The 18,718-nt window shown below is 38.2% G+C and overlaps 2 protein-coding genes across 2 annotated transcripts; one reads left to right on the top strand and one right to left on the bottom strand.

Annotated features, from left to right (window-relative positions):
- Positions 1-110: 110 nt before the first annotated feature.
- Positions 111-2,302, top strand: LOC122834551 (pre-miRNA 5'-monophosphate methyltransferase). The gene is made up of 2 exons (XM_044123080.1): positions 111-365; positions 1,513-2,302. Exons 1-2 carry the CDS (start codon positions 159-161, stop codon positions 2,044-2,046), a joined length of 741 nt encoding a protein of 246 aa, XP_043979015.1. The 5' UTR covers positions 111-158; the 3' UTR covers positions 2,047-2,302.
- A 519-nt stretch (positions 2,303-2,821) lies between these two features.
- Positions 2,822-18,711, bottom strand: ppp4r1l (protein phosphatase 4, regulatory subunit 1-like). The gene is made up of 20 exons (XM_044123078.1): positions 18,396-18,711; positions 16,357-16,401; positions 15,917-16,046; positions 14,892-14,998; positions 14,662-14,804; positions 14,365-14,511; positions 14,105-14,212; positions 13,572-13,637; positions 13,290-13,448; positions 13,008-13,132; positions 10,617-11,104; positions 10,227-10,537; positions 9,616-9,699; positions 9,332-9,517; positions 7,050-7,211; positions 6,863-6,963; positions 6,646-6,766; positions 6,063-6,197; positions 5,609-5,750; positions 2,822-4,553 (listed from the first exon to the last, which is right to left on the bottom strand). Exons 1-20 carry the CDS (start codon positions 18,400-18,402, stop codon positions 4,408-4,410), a joined length of 2,913 nt encoding a protein of 970 aa, XP_043979013.1. The 5' UTR covers positions 18,403-18,711; the 3' UTR covers positions 2,822-4,407.
- Between the last annotated feature and the right edge of the window lie 7 nt (positions 18,712-18,718).

The following is an 18,718-nucleotide window of genomic DNA, read 5'->3' as shown; positions in this document are numbered from 1 at the left end:
AACACTATAAGTAAATATAACAGTGAATATTTTAGCTACCGTTTTCTCTACTTCTTCAAATGGCCGCGCCCACAGCAGGCGTGGACTTAAGAGAAAAACTAGCGGAACTCATTTACGACATTTCCACCCGGAATCTTTTCTCAAGCACACACGTTACGATGGCAACATGTCCGAATCTTAAAGATCCTGACAATGCTGTAAACGACCCTGGTGCTGCTCCTTACGGAAACTTTATGAACTATTACAGCTTTAACCCTCCGGAAAACCGCTTGAGTCTCATCCCAGCCACGCTCCTGCAGGATTTAGGCTACAGGGACAGAGGGGACGAGCCCACGCTCATCCTGGACGTGGGGTGTAACTCAGGGGTGCGTAAGTGACACACTTCCTGTTTTTGTTACTTAAATTGCTCGTGGTGATAATACTAGTCTTCTTGGGGTGACTAAATTATACGTGCGGTGCCATATTGCGTTTTTTTTAAGGTTCCTGTTTCTACTTTGTCAACTTAGTGTATTTATGTTTGCTGCTATAGTATAGTATAACGTTAGACCAGTTGAATTAATATTTTTTATTCTATACCGTAATGCCCCGCCATGCTTCATAATATAGACCAATAACTAACGCTGCAACCAACGATTATTGTAGTCTTAGATTAAGTTAACAATTAATCTGATTATTAATCAGTTAATCGAGCAAAAACTCATACTGTGGATTTTTTTATTTAAGCGTATTCCATAGAAAATTAGGTTACATAAAAATGCAAGTAAATAATTCCGTTCCTTTATTAATAAGAAAACAAACATTTTGGTGCCAGAATGCAATACGACATTCATTTCCTTTAGTGAATGCTTGATTATTTGTTGTAAAGAAAGCATCTGCCGCGGGAAAAAATGTTTCTAACATCAACACGTGAAAGGTTCAGCTTTTTCTGCTTTGCTTAACATCAACGGTGTAGTACTGATCTTTTTATTTTTTATGGATTAACTGATAATTGGATTGCAAAAGGTGCTTAATAGATTTTTTTATTTATTTTTTTTTTTTGCAGAATTTGAACCAGATGAATCTAAAACTAGGCAACATATTTACTAATAGTTTTTTGTTTAATATTAAATGCAAAATGTAAATATTTTTGTACTATTTTGGCTTAATTACTCTGAGTATTTTCTGTGAGAAAATTGCCTTTTTTATTAATCAAACAGAATTGACTACATTTTGCTCTATTTCGTCCACATGTTGATATCTAGAATTTCTTTTTTAAGTGTTGGATCTGTGATAATTTAACCGTTCCTTCCCAACAACATATCTGACTACTATGTTTAATTAAAACATTGCATTCTTTGTTTATTGTTGAGTAGAAAAATAATTTAGTCTTTTTTGATCCTCTATTTCTTTTGATCATTTTGGCCTATGTGGCAAATAGTTATGACACCCCTGGTGTAAACTAAATTTTAAGCAGAAAAGAAAACCTTTGATATTGTCTGAACAATAACTCAGTTCCTCCTGTGTGAACACCAGGACCTGAGTGTGGCCATCTACAAGCATCTTGTCCCGGAGCCAGAGGAGAGCACAGTTCAGCTTCTGGGGTTTGACTTGGATGAAACTCTTGTTGAGCGCGCAGAGCAGACCAATCCTCTCCACAGCAACATCTCCTTCATCCAGCTGGACATCACCGAGGAAACCAACCAGCTGCAAGACTTCCTCACCCAGCACAGCTGCTCCCACTTCCACCTGTGTCTGTGTCTGGCTGTCACCATGTGGGTCCACCTGAACCACGGAGACTCGGGCTTGCTGCAGCTGCTATCGCGCCTCGCTTCCATCAGCACCCACCTCCTGCTGGAGGCTCAGCCCTGGAAGTGTTACCGCTCTGCAGCCCGCCGCCTCAGGAAGCTGGGCCGCTCGGACTTCGATCACTTTAAGACCCTGAAGATCCGCGGCGACGTTGCAAAACACGCCACGGAGCATCTGGAGAGACACTGCGGCATGGAGCTCATGCGGAGCTTCGGCAGCACCGCATGGGACCGGAAGCTGCTGCTTTTTAGACGCAGATGAGTTTTATGGATTTTTTTGGCTTTTAAAACCCCAGTTCTTTGAGATGTAAACAAACAAAACCAAGGTTAACAGTTTCCGCTTAAATGCAACAAAGACTACGTAATTTAACAACAACAAAAAAACAATCTTATTGGAGAACACTGAAAAAAAGTGGTATAAATGTACCATGTCGTTTTATGATGGGAGTAAGTAATGCAGAATTACTCACGACAATCAAGTGACTCTGACTGACTCCCAATAAATTTCTGCTGTTAAAGTTTTTGTCACATCTTCCAAAACAATACGCTGATTTTATTATCAAGAAGTCTCTGCCGGTAGATATGTATAAATAATTTCAACGGTATTACTTAAAAATAGAACACAGTGAAGACGGTAATAAAAAACAATTAGAAAATATTTATTTCAAAAATACTTTCTTCATCCCAACAGTAAATTAAATGTAACTAATTTCATTAAGGAGTTGTTGTGGTTGGTGATGCTGGGGGCAGGAAGGATCTCCTATAGCAGTCAGTCTTCTAATAAATATGAAGAAGCCTCTGACTGAAGACAAAATTAAATTCCTTAATTTTTTAGAATGTAAGATGGAAACTAAATGTCGCAACTCATTATGAAATTTACTTCATAATGCCTGCCTGCCTACCCACTTGAAGTCACTATATTCCCCCAAACAGAACCAGCCTCTCTCCCATTGTTTAGTCTTAAGAAAAAAAAAGATGCCAGATGCTGTTTTGCATAAAAGCATCTCAAATGATCTACTTTTATTAATGACAAACAGTTATTTTTCATCATTTTAATTACAGAATACTAAAAATAACATTACATAAAATGTCTTTTTAAAAGAAACCATTGAATATTACAAAGGTTGTAAATCTTGTAAAGTTAGGATATAAAATCTTTGAACTGTGGTGTATAATTGAAAAAGAAAAATAAATTCCATAAAATGTATATATTAACTGTTCTACTACATTAAAAAAAGATGAGATGGGGACACAAAATGCAGACAGACGAGATGAGTGGACACCGCCATTACCGCGGTGAGCTCTCCTTTCAAAGGAAGCAAAGACCAGAGATGCACAGCACAAACCACAACCAGCTCTAGTTCTCCAATTAACCTCATTCAAGGAAAATAAAAACAGGAAAGGGGAAACAATTTACAACACAACTGAGCTTGAAAGATGGCAAAAAAAAAAGTGACTTGGTGACTGCTCCCATTATTCACACACATCTCGACTAAACTGGCCTTGGTTCCATTAAAATACTTTTTTTTTCCATCCTCGAACGGTTCACACTGTACAAAAAAAAAATAAAATAAAATATTATCCCTATGAAGCAAGAGAATCTGATCAGGCATCTTTCAAGCTCTTTACACGACCAACACTATTTTCTACTGTACAAGCCACCAAGCAGATTCACCAAAAGCAATCATGACGTCAACATTGAAGGAAGTGAGAGACTCTACGTAAGGGGAAACATGCATTATTCAACAGTGTGCTTTCTTTCTGGCTCTTCTATGGTGTCACTTCATCGTCAGCCCTTGTTTTATTTCAGAAACCGTAAGAAAAATGGACATTCAGAACCCGATTCCCCACCTTCATGTTGCAGAAAAGCTGAAGGGAGGGTTTGCTTTTCCAAAACATTTTTCAAGATATGGTTTTAAATCACGCTTTTCCTGTGAAGGAGTTAGTGGTTTCTGTGAGAGAACGTGATATGAGAAGAAGGGAACAGATGACCAAAAAAACAAATAATAAAATAAAAAACGGACATCTGAGACACGCTTTAGGAGGAGGAGAGGCAAGGTACCAGCAGAGCTACTTGTTTTGGCTGGTCTGCTGCTCAGAGGTTCCAGCTATAAGCTTCATAATGCTGTTCAGAATCAGAAAAGTCCCCCTGAGTTAGTGCACAGAGTCATGTGACCCGAGGCCCACTGGTTTAGAAACCCACATAAAGAAGAGTTGAGAAAAAAAGGTATTTTGAATCAGACCAAGCTTAGAAATCGCTTTGGAGAAGGTAAGCCTGACTTGAGTTTGCGGTGGATGTTAGTGTGGAGGAACGGTCAGGCTTAGCCGCCCGAGTCCAGTTGTTTCTCCAAAAGCTCTGAGAAGTAGGCTTGTTTTTTTGTTTGTTTTTTATTTTTATCTTTTATAGATGTGCGCTTCGTTTTGCCCAACCAGAAGACGGGCTTGCACCGTCCCTTTGAGTCTTGATCCGAACATCGGTCCTGATTCAGGAAGTGGTCAGTTCCGCCCAACAGGCCAGTGGCTTGGGACCCGGTCGGGTGCTGGTATAGTACGTTACGCCGGCTGTGCGTCGGTCGGTCAGGCAGACAGGTAAGACAGGCAGGTGGGCTGCAACGCGGCGGGGTTAGATCAATGGAGCCGTGTCCATCAGGCCTTTGTTTGGGTCCAGGCTGGCAAAGAACCGGACGTCCCGGTCCTTATCAGACTGCAGAGCCATAACGGTTTCTTCCAACTTGTCCGAGTAGGGACAGCCTGGTTCCTTAAAGTAAGCTGGACACAAAAACACTCGGTTAGAAGGAAGAGAAGCTGTAAAGGTGACCTGTAACGCTTCCTTGAACAGGTTAGGATCTGATACAAAACATTCTCAATAATGAGATTTTAGTCTGGTCGCTGCTTTAGTGCCTCCTGTCACTTTAAATCTAAATAAGCTGCTGCCAGACACAACCCCCAACGCAACAAGAGAAAACAGCTGCAAACAGATGTGCAATTGTATAAGCATACATCTGTGAAAAGCATTAGAAGAGACTCCTGCACAACCAACAAGAATACAGTAAATGGGTTGTGGATGGTTGGCCAACAACTAAACATTTTTATTTTCTAGCAGATATTAGCTGTGTTGACATCAACACATAATTGTGCAATTTGACATTTTGAAAATAAATGTACTTAATGGAGACAGGGAAATTTAGAGAAAAAAAATCTTGTTTTTTTGATTTAAAAAAATAAAGTTTTGTTGCTAGTTTGAGGTGGTTTCGGCAGCCATATCAAAATTCAGTCATTGATTTAAAAAATATATATAAAAATTAAATGTTGTTGCAACTCATTAATTAAAAGTGTGTGCAAGATTGGCTTATTTTGCTAAATTGTAATGAAAACACTTTTCAAATCTAATAATTAACAATCGAATGTTGCCCCGGCCGCAAATCACGAAAAAGAAGACAGGACAGGAGAACATTGGAGTATCTTGGCTTGGCGTGTTTTTTAATGACGTGAAAAAACTTTTTCATGTGTGATTTTAATCACTTTTTTCTATTTAAAGGCAACACTGAAATTGTGGGATTGTTATTAATCGTTTGTGGAATTTTTAAAAGTTTCGCTGGAGATCCATTTGGGTTGCTATGTAACGGAGCAGCGACTCAATAATTGGAAGGTTTTTGAAATGGCCAATTTTCCAGACACCAAATAACAAATTTGTTGCCAAAAAATGGCCGGGTGTTTGTTTGTACCTCAAATGGAGGTGTAAAATGTGCAGAAAGTGAATTTTGCATAGTAGTTACCCTTTAAACTTATTGTTTGTCGAATCATTGAGCTCATTTTCAAGTTACCTTTCTCCATGATGCTCTGCCGTAAAGCCTTGGCCACCAGAACGCGGACGTTGGCCACCGGGTCGGCAGAGAGGCTCAGTAGGCTGGGCAGGAGGTGCTGGCTGAACTGATCCATGGGCATGCAGTCCTCCTCCACAATGGCCTTCAGCAAAAACACATAAACACTCAGACTGAACTGCAACCAGCAACCAGGGTAAAGGTATTTATGACGCAAAGATGTGACAAGAACAGAAACAATCTAATCAGACCAGTTAATCGACAAATGGCTTTCTGCCAGAGTTTTACGGTCTAAACACATTCTCATCTGTCTGGAGATTATACAACACTGACATGACATAAAACAACCATTATGGTGTAAAAAAAAAATAATTATTTTACAATAAAAAAAAAGATTTTAAAAAAGGCACCAAAAGCTATAGAAATATTAAAATAAAAAGTGGAGAAATGTACACACCTGGCAGATAAAAGCAAACGCCTGCCTTCCTACCCACTTGGGACAGTGGCAGAACCTGACTGAGAGTTCGTTGATGAAGGTCAGACCAAGTTCATCGGCCCCACATGCATAAAGCTTCTGCAGGATCTCCACTACCTGAGAGCACAGAGCGAAAAACGAGCCGTCAGTCTGCGCTTACCGGGAATAAACAAGCATTTTATGGTAGAAGATTAGGAACACTGGTGAGAGAATACACAAAATAAATAAATAAAAAAATCCAGGTTTTCAACAAAAAAATTCAGATTTTTTTTCTGAAAAAAATTATTCTGTGAAAAAGAAATTTTGAGAACAAAAATAATTCTAAATTAGAATTTGAAGAAAAAACAGTCAGAATTTTGAGGCTCAGATTTTATTCCTCCATAGAGGCCCTAAGGCTCATCTGTAGCTTTCTATAGATGAGCGCTACAGATGCAAATTGTTAGAATTTGCAACGTAAAATCTGCTGCTCACATAACAAATATGACCAATATATCAATATCTGAACATTTTACATCTGAAATGTATTTTCTTGTAAAATACTTTTCAAACTCTACTATGAACTCACCAGTTTATAGGAGATCCACCTGACCTCTGACACTTTGTCAGAGCAAAGCGTGAGCGCTATCTGTCTGAGGTAGTCGTAGACGTCGTAGTGGCTGTACAACTCTATGATTAGGATCAGCTGCCTGGAGGGAAACAAAAGGTAAATATAGTCAACTAAAAAGCAAAAAAGAACAGCACACTATGACAAATAATAAAACATAAAATCAAAGCAAACTTACTCCGCCAGCTCATATCTGAATCTCCAGTTGCGACTGTTGTCCGTCACCATGAACTCCTGCAACTGGTACAGATACTCCCTCCTCTTGTCTGCATGCAGCAGCTGCAGGAAGTACAAACCAGCTTCGTTAGCGGAGATTTAATGAGTACTTTGTGTCAATTTTCCATCAGTTGAACCAGAGATGTTACCTTCAGGAAGTCGTACAGGTGTTTAAGTACGCCGATGCGAACCTCGTCCAGGTCTTTGAGGAAACCGTTGAAGATGGGAACCAGATCCGCCGCCGTCAGCTGATCGCCGAGAATGACCGCCAGTTCGTGGATGGAGAAGGCCAGAGTCCGCCGCACCTTCCACTGAGCAAGAAAAAGACCAAAAAATTTCATAATTTTGCTGAAAACCATAAGCAATGTTTACTAAACATCTAGCATAATTTTGAGGAAAGCTGCAATTTAACGCGATGGAGCAGTTTAACGTCATTACGTTGAAACCTGCTGTGACTGGCCTGTCACAATAACACATTTTACTGGACGATAAATTGTACCACAAGTTGCAGCAATAAACAATAATTTTGCAGTTTGGAGACCATTTTCAAATCATAGTAATTGCATAATAATGCCAATAATATTCAAACTTTCAATTCTAGTGAACATTTAACATTGAAACTGGAAGACATTTTAAATATCCAATATAAACAAAAAACAACAGAAAGAACAAATGAAATGAATTAAGTCTCTGTAAATAAAATTGTGTTTTTAATAAAGAGTTTGCTGACACTAAAGCACCAAACTGAAGACTTTTATCATCCAGTTTTTGGTTAAAAAGAGAAAAAAATAAAATAAAATAATAAATCGTCCAATGGAAATTATTAAGTTTGTTTCAATTCATCATGCTATTAATTGATTTATTGGCCAAACTGCGACTCTCAGGCCTCTAAACTTGTCATTTTTTTTTTTCTTGTTGCAGTAAAAATCACCATTAAACATTTTACAAAGTAAAAAAAAAAAAAAAAAATCTGGTTAAAGAATGTCTCTACATTTCCACCCATTTGTGCAATTTTCCCCCAAATTCAATCAAGCAGAACTAAAGTTTTATGGCTCAATAATTGAAAATAGTCTCAGACCTTTTAGCCTATCCCAACTAAACCACCAGAATTTTAATTTATAAAGAACACAAAGTGCACTCTTACTACATAAAAGCCAGTTTATAAACAAAATGACAACAGAAGTAGGCTGAGTCTGCCTTTTCCAACAATATCTATCAAAGAAAAATATAAAAGAAATACTTTTTAAAACAGAATCCTCAAGTTTCAAGCAAAAACCTTAATATTTAGGCTAAAAAGCTGCTGTTAAGGCCCAACTGTGGAAAAATGAAATCCAAGTGAAGGACTGAGTGGTAAGTCAGGAGTTTCACGCAGTGGATCTGTCAGAGAAACGACTTGGGGCATGTAAAGACAACACTGGCATCCATTTGTCCCAACATGTCCTCCAAATATTCAACTTGAGGAAAAGCCTGTAAAGCTGCCCTGACTTTTAAATTTGTCAGGATGAATCAGCAGCAGTGTGAGAGGGAATAGAAATATTACATTAACAGAAGGCCTGGACGACGTTCGAAGGGCGTAACAACATGACCTGTGACGATTAAATAATTAAAATGCTCTATTAAAGGAAACATGGACTCCAGACAACAAGAGATTTCACTGGAAAAGTTGAATTTTGTGGTTACTTATAAATTGCTCAGTTTAACACACATTTTCCTTTTAAAACTTTCTATACAGAATTTGAACCACGTGAAGCTAAAACTATACCACAATGTATTTTTTTTTACTTTTAAATGCAAAATCTTTTTTTTTTGCACAATTTTGGCTTAATTACTGCTGCAACTGAGTGTTGTCCTATCAGTTTGTATGCTCCAGTTGATAATGAATCGATTACTAAATTAGTGAATGACTATTTCAATAATTGATTCATCACAATTAATTGTTCCAGCCCTAGTGTCAAGTATCACTTTTCTGCAGGAATTGTCTTGTTAACGCCTCACAACACCGTGCTTATGACTCAGAAAAGCTAAGTTATGTTTAAGAAAAATAGGAATTGTAAGAATCAGGCTGACGAATAGATGGGACGATGCTATTTGAGCTAATTTCACAAAATCTGCAGTTGCACAGTTCATAAACCGTTAAAGAATTTGGTTTTTTTATGGACAAAATACTTAATCCACACTTTAAAAATGCAAAAAAATACCCCTTTACATAAAATCTAAAGCACAACATCCTAAAAAGTTCTCCCTCCCCAGGTATCCTAAAAAATCTGTCTTTTTTCTTTAAGACAAAAACCTGCATTTTCACATCTGTTAAAAAGTTAACAGCCATCCGATTGGCTGCTCAAACAGCTGCTTAAACATAAAAACCTCCCACTGAGATAAAATCTAAGCTGTAAATAATCATCTCTTCCAGACTCTTGGGCCGATTTCCTACCTGAACATCACTGGCCAGCGTTTCATACGTGTCCTTGAGGCAATGCCAGTTCTGCCGGCCGAGCGTGAGCGCCACGCCGGGCAGGCTGAAGGCACAGTGTTTGGCTATCTCTGTGTCCACCGTCTGCGCCCGGGCCGGGTCCGTCATGGAGAGGTACTGATCCAACAGCTGCTGGGGTATAACGTTCTGCAAATACGGCGCAGAGAGAGTAACATTTTAAAAAAAATAATCATGTGAAAGAGAGAATGTGTGGAATATTTACAGGCTGGTGTATTTAAACTGACCTGGATTTTTGGTTTGTCCTCGGACATTCGGGTTTGTATCACCTCTACCTCCTCTATCTCTATGGGTTCGTCTGATTCCGACTCCTGGGAAAAATGAAAATACAGTTGTGGAACAAACCAAGCTGACTACATGCAAAAACACTTCAAATTAAAGGTGCAGCTAACAGTCACTTTACTAATCCATTATTCTGATGACTAATCAAATGATTGAATAAAAAAACATTGGCACATTTTGCAAAATTTTTACTTAATTACTGCAAATAAAGAAAGAAAGGAAGGAAGGGGGAAAAAATGAAAGAAGGATGGAAGGAAAAATAAAAGGAACCAAATTCAGAAGGAAGAGAGGGAAGGATGTTTGAAGGATGGAAGTAAAGGACGAAGTAAGGACGGAAAGAAAAAATGAAGGAAAGAAGGAACAAATAAAGAAAGTAAGATATGAAGGAATAAAGAAAGAAGGAAGTTCAGGAGGAAGGAGAGAAATAAAAAAAAGGAAGGAAAGATCTGGTATGAAAAAAAACCCAAAAACAGGTTTCATTTTTGAAGTCATGTCGCCCAAAAACCATTTCTTATCTACATCTGACCAAATGTTAACAATCAGAAGCGTGTCTTACTGGCGCTGGAGAGTCAGGAGAAGATTCCTCTTCCTCTTCTTCCTCCTCCTCCTCCGGCTCTGTCTGTGTCTGCTCATCTTCTTGCTCTTGGACCGGACTCGGCTCTGTGGCTGGAGGAGTTTCTGCCGTTTGCTCCTCGTCTGTGCTGGTTTCCTCGGTTTCGTGCGGCTGAATCTCTGTGGATTTGTCCTCCAGCGGGCTTTCGGGGTTGGATTCTAGTAGTTCGTCTGGTTGCTGTTCCATTGGGCTGTTTTCTGTTGGGCTGTCCAGCTGTGCAGCCTTTAGAGCCGCTGACAATACTTGAACTTGAGCTGGGCAGTAAACCACAACTGTAATTAAATCTGCATTCCCAGAAATCTCACCGTACACATTCTGGCATCAAACACTCACCTTGCACATCTGGATCATCAATGTGAGGTTGCAAACAATCCAAAACCTTCTGGATCTGATCACTGGTAGCTTTGCCATGGCTGGATTTGGACTCTGAACAGTTTTCTTCTGGTTCCTCTTCTTCTACCTTTTTCTCTGTCCCTTCCTCTGATGTCTGACAGTTTAGCATCTCCAGTTCCTCGCTGATGTCAGGTAGAGGCTCTCTCCAGTAGATGAAAGAGTTAAAGCTGTCGTGGGCCTGCTCCGTCTCTTTTGTGTTTTTAGCATTGTTTGTAACCAGGGGGCTGTCACGGCTGTCTGTCACAGCCGAGCCGGGAACAGAAAAATGGCCGTCTTCGAAGTGGTTCAAGTCCTCGCAGTCTGGCGTCGCCACGTGCTCCGGCGATGGCGTAGCACGGCCGTCCTGGTTGGGGGGCGTGTGTGTGATGGTTCTGTCTTTGTGGCAGCTGCTAATGTCGGAACAGTTCAAAGAGTTCAGAGAGCAGTTGCTGCAAAGAAATAAAAGTTCAGAAACAATCAGTGCAAAGTAATAACTGAAGTAAACAGTCTGGTTCATTTGGACAGGTGTGAATGTGCAAACTCAAAAGTCTCAGTTGGTTCTAGTGAACTTTGGAGTGGTTTAAATGCATATTTGAAGACCAAACTGACTAGAAACCACTCCAAAAGCAGGAAGCAAACTATGAAGCAGGACATTCTGGGTAAATACAATCAAATCTAAATAATTCAAGTCTAGCACTTGTGGAAGAAATGGGCCAATTAGTTTGGATTGTTTGACAAAGCCAACAGCACCGGATGATAACGTAACAAATATTGCAATTTTGGTTCCCAGTCCAACTGATTCTACTGGACTATCAGTTGTGAACCCCCTAAAAATCTCTATAAGTAAGATTGTTATTGTAAAAACAGTTTCATTTGTATAAACAATAAAATTAGTCTCTGTCTATTTTTTTGGTAATGAAACTTAACACAGAAGAAGAAAAGAACAGGCTGATCGTCATGTCTCATTAATAACTGTGATTCATTCAACCAATGACTAAATTGCAGCTTCCTCAGCAAAGAGGACATCCGATCTTGTCTGTCTGAAACAAAAATGTGACAAATTTGTGCATGATAAACTATTACCACACACATTTCCTAAAAAAAAACCCAGAACTTTATAATTCATCACTCATATCCGCTTTCTACTCAACAGTAGAAAGCAAATTTTACAAGTTCCCTGTGGAAACCAACAGTCCCCTACAATTGAAGCATCCATGAAACACAGCAGAATTATTCTCGCAAATCTTTATCAGCATCTACAAGAATCTTAACTCTGATCTTAATGAATAATAATGAATAATAATTGGACAATAATTACAGCTTTTAAAGGGGAATTGGATTGTTTTATAGACGTTTCTGAATGGAACAGGGTCAAAAAGGGATTGTTTTGTGCTACACTGACCCTCCTGGTGTGGATTGTATTATATAAAGGCACCACTAAACTGGAACAAACGTCCAGAAAACTGCAAAACAGCTGAAACACTGAGTTCCTTTAAATGAAGGCTAAAAACCCACATGTATAGAGTTAGCCTGACAGTGAAGTTTCAACAGATCAAGCATCTCAATGCTAGACCTGTTGCAGGAGTATTTCTAAAGCAGTATTTTTTCAAAGTACCATAAATGGTCCTGGGTTCCTGAAATACTTGAATCAGTACAACAACCTCTTGAACAAATCTGAGGGTTGAATGACCTGAAAAGCAGATCAAAAACAGGAAACATCTGTTGTTCAGCTTATATGTCTATTTTTTTCTATAGTTTAGCAGAAAAAAGGTTAAACGAATTGAAAATGCTGTTTAAATTGTTGATATATAGTTTGATTATAATGTAACTAATTGTGATTAATTGTCACCACTAGTTTCAATACATCTAAATCAATCAGTAATCTGAAGAAATGACACTCAAACATCAGAGCTCCAAGACAGTTAATCTCTATACTTAAGAGTGATGGTTTATTGTCACAGATTAAATAACTCGCTGTAAGACTTCCTGTTGTCCTATAGAAACATCTTTTCTTCTTTTAACTTGCAGCATTGTGCTGATGAGACGGAAACTAAAGCTGCCATCCAATCCGTGGCTCCTGATTAAACAGTTCTAAAGGGAAAGCTTTATAACTTATTTTCAAACACAAACAAAACAACGCCTTTTCCTTCGATGGAGCGTTAAAGTTGGATGGAGAACTCTTAAGCAACTTGAGGCTGTGAATAAAAGTGGTTTTGAAAGAAGTTACGCGACCACTGCTTTGCAACATGTTGAAATGACCGGTTTTGCTCAAATGTAGACATTTTGGAAAGCTTTTAGAACACCCACATGTGATCCAGAGTCATTATAATAAAAGTTCAGTGATGGTCTTACTTGTCTGTTGTACACCTGGGGACCTCTGGAAGAGCACCATCTTCCCTGAAATGAAGGCCTGTGCTGGAGGGGTTGGCAAAGGTGGAGATGAATCTCCCCAGAGACTGAAAGGCAGCTTGTCGCACCTGAAGGTGGAAAAAGTTTTTTTTTTTTTTGAGGATAAAGCCATTTTAAATGGCGCCATTTCCTCTTTTTTTAATTTTTACTGCCAGAATAAATGTCCCAATCATTTCGACTGAAACATTTACAGCACATCCATTTTTCAAAGTTTGTGAGACTTACCCAACGTGATTGGTCACTGATGAGGTTGATGAACAATGGGGACAGTTTTGAGCGTCGCACCTCTGGAGAGGTGGAGTTGGAGACGGTCATGAAGCACTCAGCACACGCTTTCCTGATGCCCCAAAGGCTGTCGGAGCACAGGTTGAAGAACTTCGGCATCTGCGTTAAAAACATAAAACAAACTGTGAGATTTTTGACTGCAGAGAGGTTTGTTGATAGGGGCAAAATTTTAAAAATCAGTATGAAAATAAATGCTGTAAAACATATTCTGAAGTCTCTCACCAGAAGTTTTTCTGTTGCTTCCTGACCAACAATAGAGCAAAACTCCCCAAAATTCCCTGCACACACCTGTAACAAACATGATGGGGAGAAAATACGGTGAAACACTTCAGACAAAATTTAATAATTTAAGTATGTTTGGCTGAAATGTACTGTGATTATTATGAGCGGCACTCTACTCAATTCCAAATTTATGCATGGGGGCATAATTAAAATAGAATCATGAAGGGACCAAAAAAATAAATAAATACTTGGCAATGTTTAACCACATTTGCAGCCCCGACACCAACTGGCACCAGTTAGACAGAATTAACATTCCAGAGGGGAAACAACGGCGTAGTGTCAGCAAAGCCGCTGGACGAAACAGAACTGAGGCTGATTCACAGACTGATTGAATTCACACTGACAGAGCAACATAAACAGAATTAAACTTGACCTCGCATGCCTGCTGTCGGAGCCGTGCTTTAGGCAGCAACACAACAATTAACCTAAAGGACATCTTCAGATTTCTGAATGTGAAAAAGGAAAGGTTTTACCTTGCGCACTTGGAAGAGTCTGGCGTCGCTGCAGAGGTCGCAGAAGCGTGGCAGCAGCAGATGCTCCACTGTGTCTTTGCTCAACATGGTGACAACTTTACACATGATCTGTGTGACAGAACGAAAGCAGATCAGGAACTCAAGCAAAAGGAGGTCAATAAAAGTAATCTAAATAAAACTGGATTTATTTCTATGCACTGATACTCTTTAATGATAACATAAAAAAGAAGAAATGGGTCAAATGAATAAATGTTTCTTACAGCAACTGCCTCAATTTTGTAGTCATCATCACTGCTTGGTTCTGTCAACTCGAGCAGAACAGGACAAACTTTGGTCTCCATGTCAGCTTTAGAGATGAGGCCCTGCTCCAACAAAACCAGCAGCGCTGCCTGACTCGTCTTCCGCACCTGCAAACGATGAATGGGTTGATTGTTAAGTCAACATGCAAAAATACAAATGCTCCCGTTTTTAAAATCCCCAAAACACACTTAATGGTACTTAAAATGCTTTGCTTAGTTTTACAGTTCACCTAAAGAAGGGATTTATTTGAAACCTACCTGGTTATTTGGATCTGTAAGATACCGGACTACAATGGGTACCAAGTATCTTGAGAAGGCGGCTGGGAAATTCGGCCGACTCTCGTGCAAAAACATGGCAATATTAGGAACTTGCTCCATCAGCTCAGATCGCACAGTGGGCTCTAAGCACACACATCACAGCGTCAACTTAAAAAACCAAATTAAAACAAGGCAGCTGAAAGAGAAAAATGACAAGAAAATACATCTACCTCCATCCTCTGACATTCTGGCAATTGTCTCCATGACACTGATAAAGTCATTTTCATTGTCACTGAACTCTCGAAGCACATCAAGCAGGCCGCGCGCCACGATCTGCCTAGAAAGCAATAGCTCCAAGTTAGTGGTATGCCTGCCAATACCTACAAAGGTCAAGTTTGCAAAGCACAACATGCAGCTCTGAAAGCAACGCCAAGTACAATCCACACGCATCTACTTCAAAATAAGAGGATGGCTTAGCCCTGCACATCAGAACATAAAAAGCATGAAGACAACAGCTGGAATCAGTACTTGCAGGGACACATGAGACAAAAACAAAGGACTTTAGGACTGTGGGGTTATTTAGGAAAGCTGCAACAGGCAAAAACAGACTTAAGAACATAACTATCTTTAAACTTAAAAGAAATTCTACATATAAAGACGGAGATGTAAGGAAACATTCAAACAGTTTTCTGACATTCTTTCACTGAAATTCATTTCTGATCTTCAAAACAAAGTGTTGCTATCACATAATTTCACTACGTAACCTAATGCAATTTATTATTTGGACCATGAACATATTTTTTTATTGCTGCACAATTTCCTAGTAATGATTGACTCTGGTTAATATCCCCTCCATGTAAATACTGATTTATTTGCTGACGTCTTCTTGATGCAGACGCCAAAATTGTGCTGCAGATGCAAAGAGATTTTAAAAATTTGTTTGCCTTTAATTAATGCATATTTTTACTATTAAATTTTTTTAGAGAGCACAAGTGAGTATCTTTTGATGAAAACAGAAATAATGCTTTATTAGAAATATTTGTTACTTCTGATAAAATAAAAAGCAAAGATGGTCTTCCCTTTTAAAGAGGGAGAACTGTCTGAGACTTTGCTTGATTCTCAGACAGTTCCTCTCTAAAACTATATCAGCAGCAAAGAGGTGAAGCACAGGTTGCAAAAGAGGTGGTGATCTTAGTGTTTGACCTGTTTTTAGAGGACAAGAGAATTAGCAGCCTGAACACAGAACTCAACTTACCTGTTGAAAGTATTTTCGCTGAAGGCGTACTTCTCTAACCTTCCCAGAGGAGTTAGGTTGTCTTGTCCAGCATCGAGGAATGCTGTGATGCGGATGCCATCACAATCTGCAGCGTAATCATCAAATCCAACTGTGGGTTGAAAAAATTTGATTTTGTTGTAAGCTAGATCAAAGTCAAGAAAAATTTATATAACAGCAGAGATAAAGTGCAGGATTTTCTTGAGCATGAATATTCTGCAATTTAATAAGATATACTTGTGTTTAATTTATTTGGCCGATGTAAATTAAACGTGTTAGGCTGTAAAATTGTAATGATAGCATACTGTCGACGCTAAAACGTTGTCCAAAAATAAAAAGAACCTATAGGCAGAATAAAACTCATTGTTTTTTTTAAATAGAAGTGTCTATATTTTGTCATAAAGATTTATTGATATACTTACAGTCGTCCAGATCATCATGGCCATCTTCAAAGTATAAAGATAGACCTGCAACAATAAAACAGTAGGTGGGGAGCTGGATTTATAAACTAAATATAACGTTTGGTGAACAACAGTGTTGTACCAGGTTATACTGGGATGACTGACTGCATTTGATTTTTTTTGTGCCTTCTATTTAAATTTTAACACACTTTATGATTAAAACTTTGGTGCATAAGACAATTTCTCTCAATTCAACACCTAAATTGTCTTTTTTAGCTACATAGTTACACTTTTGCTTTACTAATTTATATTTTGTTTGATGTATTTTAGTATACTTTAATATTACATTTCTTATCAAAACATTTTTACTAGAGAGAGATCTTAGAATAAAATCAGGGGTTTTTAGGCCGAAGTTGTTTGTGCAGTTCAAAGGTTAAAAGGATAATTTAATTATGTGAAAAGATGATTATGGGATTCAGTATAATATTTTGTAGCATTATCGCTATTGAAAAAGCCTCATATCCAGTTCACCTCTCTTGAAATAAGAAGTTCAGTCAGCTTATTCATTTTTTAAAACCAATAAAGGAATTATTCAGAGAAGGTGTATGACCCATATACTTTTATTTGCTTAATAAAATAATAATCATGCTTAAAAATGATCAAATAACCAAAACTGAACAACATATTTAATCTTAATTGTTTTATTACATATGTCAGCGAGTGTAGTACCACAATAATAAAACAACAATAATTTTGGATCCAGCACTTTATTAGAAGACCAGGTAATCATACTGAAAATTGATAATATATTAGAATAATTGGATGGACTAACCGCCCTTAATACCCACAAGTAATATATGTTTAGAGCAGCTGAGATTTTAAAACTAATATAGAGTTTTGGGAAACTTGAAAAATTTTGTAGTTTAGCCAACAATGATATAACCATTAAGATTTTCGGCAAAAAGCACTGTTATTAAATGTTTTCCTACAAATTTATTACTTGTAGCTACAAATTACTCGATCTAATTATTTTAAAGAAACCTAATAACAATCTCAAAACTCTGAAATCTCTCTCAAAAACAAAAAATCTGTAGCCAACATAAAACATTGATAAAGAAATAACTGCATGAGTATTGATACAACTGACTGTGATATCTTTATATACTTTATACCAATTTATGTTCCAAATTAGAATGTTTGTCCTTTCTTTTAGACATTTATATGTGTATTATTATGTACGTAGCCTATTTTACTAATAAAGAACTGCTGCTGATGGGACATTTCCTGCATTGACCAACACACTCTAAATCTACTGAATTTTATTAGAGAACAAATAAAAAAATACTAATTTTTTATTCCATTCAGTTAAATTATAACACGTAAAGACAAGTTAAAAGAGGAGCCCAGAAAAGGATCCAGGAGGCGAAGCCTGTGTTTACAGCTGTTGAGGCTAAGGAATGTGCTCCAGATTTAAAAACACCCTTAAACTTGGAACGATGTTATGGACCTGGTGCTTTACAACTTAAATAGAAAACGTTGCGATAGTTTTTAAGGCACCAACAATATACCCGACGACCAAAAACAAACAATACACTTTGTTATGATATATGGTAGGATTTGTCAGCTTACGGCTGACACTGACTGTGGCTACCCGGCTAACGTTAGCTAAGTTGACTCGATAGCATTTTCTATTACAACAGGTCGAAAATAATCCAAACAAAACAGATAATCTCTATTTAAATAAAACTAACTCGGTGATTTTATAATACGGCATTCTCAATTTGAAAATAATTTTTCAAAACACGCTTCTGAAATGACCCATTTCGACACTCCTGATTAGCTTTCGTTAGCGAATAGGCTAGTGTTGCTAAGTCTGCTAACACGGGTTGTCCAAGCCCTGCGCTAGAGTCGGCTTTCCTAATCTACCATTACATCAAACAAGTGGTGAAATAGTTACTGCAGCTCAAGTATTATAACTCTAAACAATAAAATAGCACTTTATCTAGAAGAAAAAAATCCAAAAGTTTGTAAGAAAATATGGTTTAAAAAAGTGTTATTACCTGCCATCTTGAGTATCGGCTCGGCTCTGCGGGCTGCCTATCTGCCTTCTAATGCGCTTCCGACTACAGGGGTGCTTTTCATGGCAAGGGTGCCTTTTTCGATACAACACCGTCCGCCGTCCCGTTATGGGCTGTCACTCAAACACGGCAACAAACTACTTCCTGAAAGTACTTCCCAACGCTGCCATTTACCGACTAATTATGTTTTAAACAACTACTGTTACTGTTGTTTTGCAGCTCTGGTACAAACTCGACATAACTGAGCAAAAACTGAGCTTTTCTTTGTGCGCCTTCAAACAAAAAAAGAGAAGCTTTACGGTCAC

Source organism: Gambusia affinis, linkage group LG07 (genome assembly GCF_019740435.1).
Source record: "Gambusia affinis linkage group LG07, SWU_Gaff_1.0, whole genome shotgun sequence".
Taxonomy (NCBI): Eukaryota; Metazoa; Chordata; class Actinopteri; order Cyprinodontiformes; family Poeciliidae; genus Gambusia; species Gambusia affinis.
The sequence above is the reverse complement of the archived record's forward strand: the minus strand, read 5'-3'. Positions and strand labels throughout refer to the sequence as shown.

Coding starts and splice junctions, on each gene's coding strand:
- LOC122834551 (XM_044123080.1), top strand. CDS start 159: ATGGCAACATGTCCGAATCTTAAAGATCCTGACAATGCTGTAAACGAC. Junction 366..1,512: donor ACGTGGGGTGTAACTCAGGG/GTGCGTAAGTGA, acceptor TGTGAACACCAG/GACCTGAGTGTGGCCATCTA.
- ppp4r1l (XM_044123078.1), bottom strand. Junction 14,512..14,661: donor TTACAGATCCAAATAACCAG/GTAGGTTTCAAA, acceptor CATCGTTTGCAG/GTGCGGAAGACGAGTCAGGC. Junction 13,133..13,289: donor TCAGTGACCAATCACGTTGG/GTAAGTCTCACA, acceptor TTCCACCTTCAG/GTGCGACAAGCTGCCTTTCA.